This window comes from Gossypium hirsutum, chromosome D08 (assembly GCF_007990345.1).
Source record: "Gossypium hirsutum isolate 1008001.06 chromosome D08, Gossypium_hirsutum_v2.1, whole genome shotgun sequence".
NCBI lineage: Eukaryota > Viridiplantae > Streptophyta > Magnoliopsida > Malvales > Malvaceae > Gossypium > Gossypium hirsutum.
This window is the reverse complement of record NC_053444.1, coordinates 11,099,436-11,101,229: the sequence shown is the minus strand read 5'-3', so window position 1 is coordinate 11,101,229 and position 1,794 is coordinate 11,099,436. Positions and strand designations below refer to the sequence as shown.

The 1,794-nt window shown below is 38.6% G+C and overlaps 1 protein-coding gene across 1 annotated transcript; it reads left to right on the top strand.

Moving 5' to 3' along the window:
* On the top strand, positions 1 to 1,575 carry LOC107949236 (GDSL esterase/lipase At1g54790). The gene is made up of 5 exons (XM_016883981.2): positions 1 to 295; positions 370 to 570; positions 650 to 819; positions 921 to 1,191; positions 1,260 to 1,575. The coding sequence occupies exons 1-5, from the start codon at positions 55 to 57 to the stop codon at positions 1,514 to 1,516; spliced, it is 1,140 nt and encodes a 379-aa protein (XP_016739470.2). The 5' UTR covers positions 1 to 54; the 3' UTR covers positions 1,517 to 1,575.
* The last annotated feature ends 219 nt before the right edge of the window (positions 1,576 to 1,794 follow it).

The following is a 1,794-nucleotide window of genomic DNA, read 5'->3' as shown; positions in this document are numbered from 1 at the left end:
TCAAGACTATTGTTTGCTTTTGCCAAAGATTTTGTCACTGCTCCCCCCATTTCCATGGCTCTTCTGTATATTCTTCATTCCCTTTTAAAACTAGCTTTCCTTTGTTCCTTTTGGCCTACTGTTATCCCCTTGAGTTTAAATTATCCGGCGGTGTTCAACTTCGGTGACTCGAATTCCGACACGGGTGGATTAGTTGCCGGAAAAGCTTTTCCCATGACACAATTTAATGGGGAAACTTACTTCCATGAACCCTCTGGCAGATTCTGTGATGGTCGCTTGATCATTGATTTTCTAAGTACCTCCATTTCCTTCCATTGCATTCATATGATCCACATTAAGTTTCTGATTTTATTTTTTATTTTTTGGCAGTGGAGGCAATGGAGCTTCCTTACATGAACCCATATTTGGAATCTGTTGGCTCTCCTAGTTTTCAAACAGGGTGCAATTTTGCTACAGGAGGATCTACCATTCTTCCTGCAAATGCGGCTTCAACAAGCCCTTTTTCCTTTAATCTTCAGTTATCTCAATTCTTCAGGTTCAAGAATCGAGCTCTTACATTGCTTTCTAAAGGTACCTCTGTTCATATCATTGGACAAGCTTCTATGTTTTTTTGGGACAAGTTGAAAATGGTTCTTGTTTTTTTTTTCAGACAAGGAGCTTCAGAATTATCTCCCTGCGGAAGATGATTTCAACAAGGCCCTTTACATATTTGATATCGGCCAGAACGATCTCGACGGCGTATTCTACTTTCCGGCATCGGATGAACAAGTTGTTGCTTTCATTTCAAAGCTTATGTCAGAACTCAACTATGGAATGAAGGTTCTGTTCTCTCTAGCCCTGTCTTAAATCAACACTGAAAGTATTATACTAGTTCTAGTTCAGATGAATAACTATGATGCTTTGTATTTTTCTTTTGTCAGAGATTATATGATGCAGGGGCAAGGAATTTCTGGGTTCATAACACAGGTCCCCTCGGATGCTTGCCGAGAATCATCGCTACGTTCGGGAAAAAACCGTCAAACTTGGACGAACACGGCTGCGTTGCTTCACACAACCGAGCGGCTACCGTTTTCAACAAGAAACTCCACGATATGTGCCTACAGTTCTTAGCACATTCGCCTGAAGCTAACATCACTTATGTCGACATTTTCTCGATAAAGCTGAACCTCATCTCAAACTATTCTCTATACGGTAAGCAAGCCATTAATCATTTTTTTTCTTTCAATGTTTTACTCCAATCGATTCGGATTTGCTTTCAGGATTCCAGCAACCATTAGCAGCATGTTGTGGTTACGGTGGGCCGCCATTGAATTTCGACACTAGGATTGCTTGTGGTGTAACCAAGGATCTGAACGGGAGCATTGTGACAGCAAATCCATGTAATAATACAGCTGAGTATATAAACTGGGATGGGACTCATTACACTGAAGCTGCAAATGGATTTGTTGCAGATGAAATACTAACAGGAAACTACTCTGATTCACCTCATTTGAGGAATTCACCATTTCTTACCTGACCAAATCAATTTGTATTAGATTTGTACTCTTTTTATTGATTATGATCACAGTTTTCATATGACAATGGGAAGAATATAGATGAAATTATGGGCAAAATGTGTTTAAAGAAAGACAATTTGTTCTGCAGAAAACCAAAAGGGTTCATTGAAAGAGTTATAGTTTGATCGGTACTGAATCTGTGTAAAATGAAAATCGGACCCATCAATTTTGATCTAAACCAAAAAATTCGATTTCATCAAGAGATAATTATCAAATTTATACATAAAATTTTGATTTT

Coding starts and splice junctions, on each gene's coding strand:
- LOC107949236 (XM_016883981.2), top strand. CDS start 55: ATGGCTCTTCTGTATATTCTTCATTCCCTTTTAAAACTAGCTTTCCTT. Junction 296..369: donor CTTGATCATTGATTTTCTAA/GTACCTCCATTT, acceptor ATTTTTTGGCAG/TGGAGGCAATGGAGCTTCCT. Junction 820..920: donor AACTCAACTATGGAATGAAG/GTTCTGTTCTCT, acceptor TTCTTTTGTCAG/AGATTATATGATGCAGGGGC.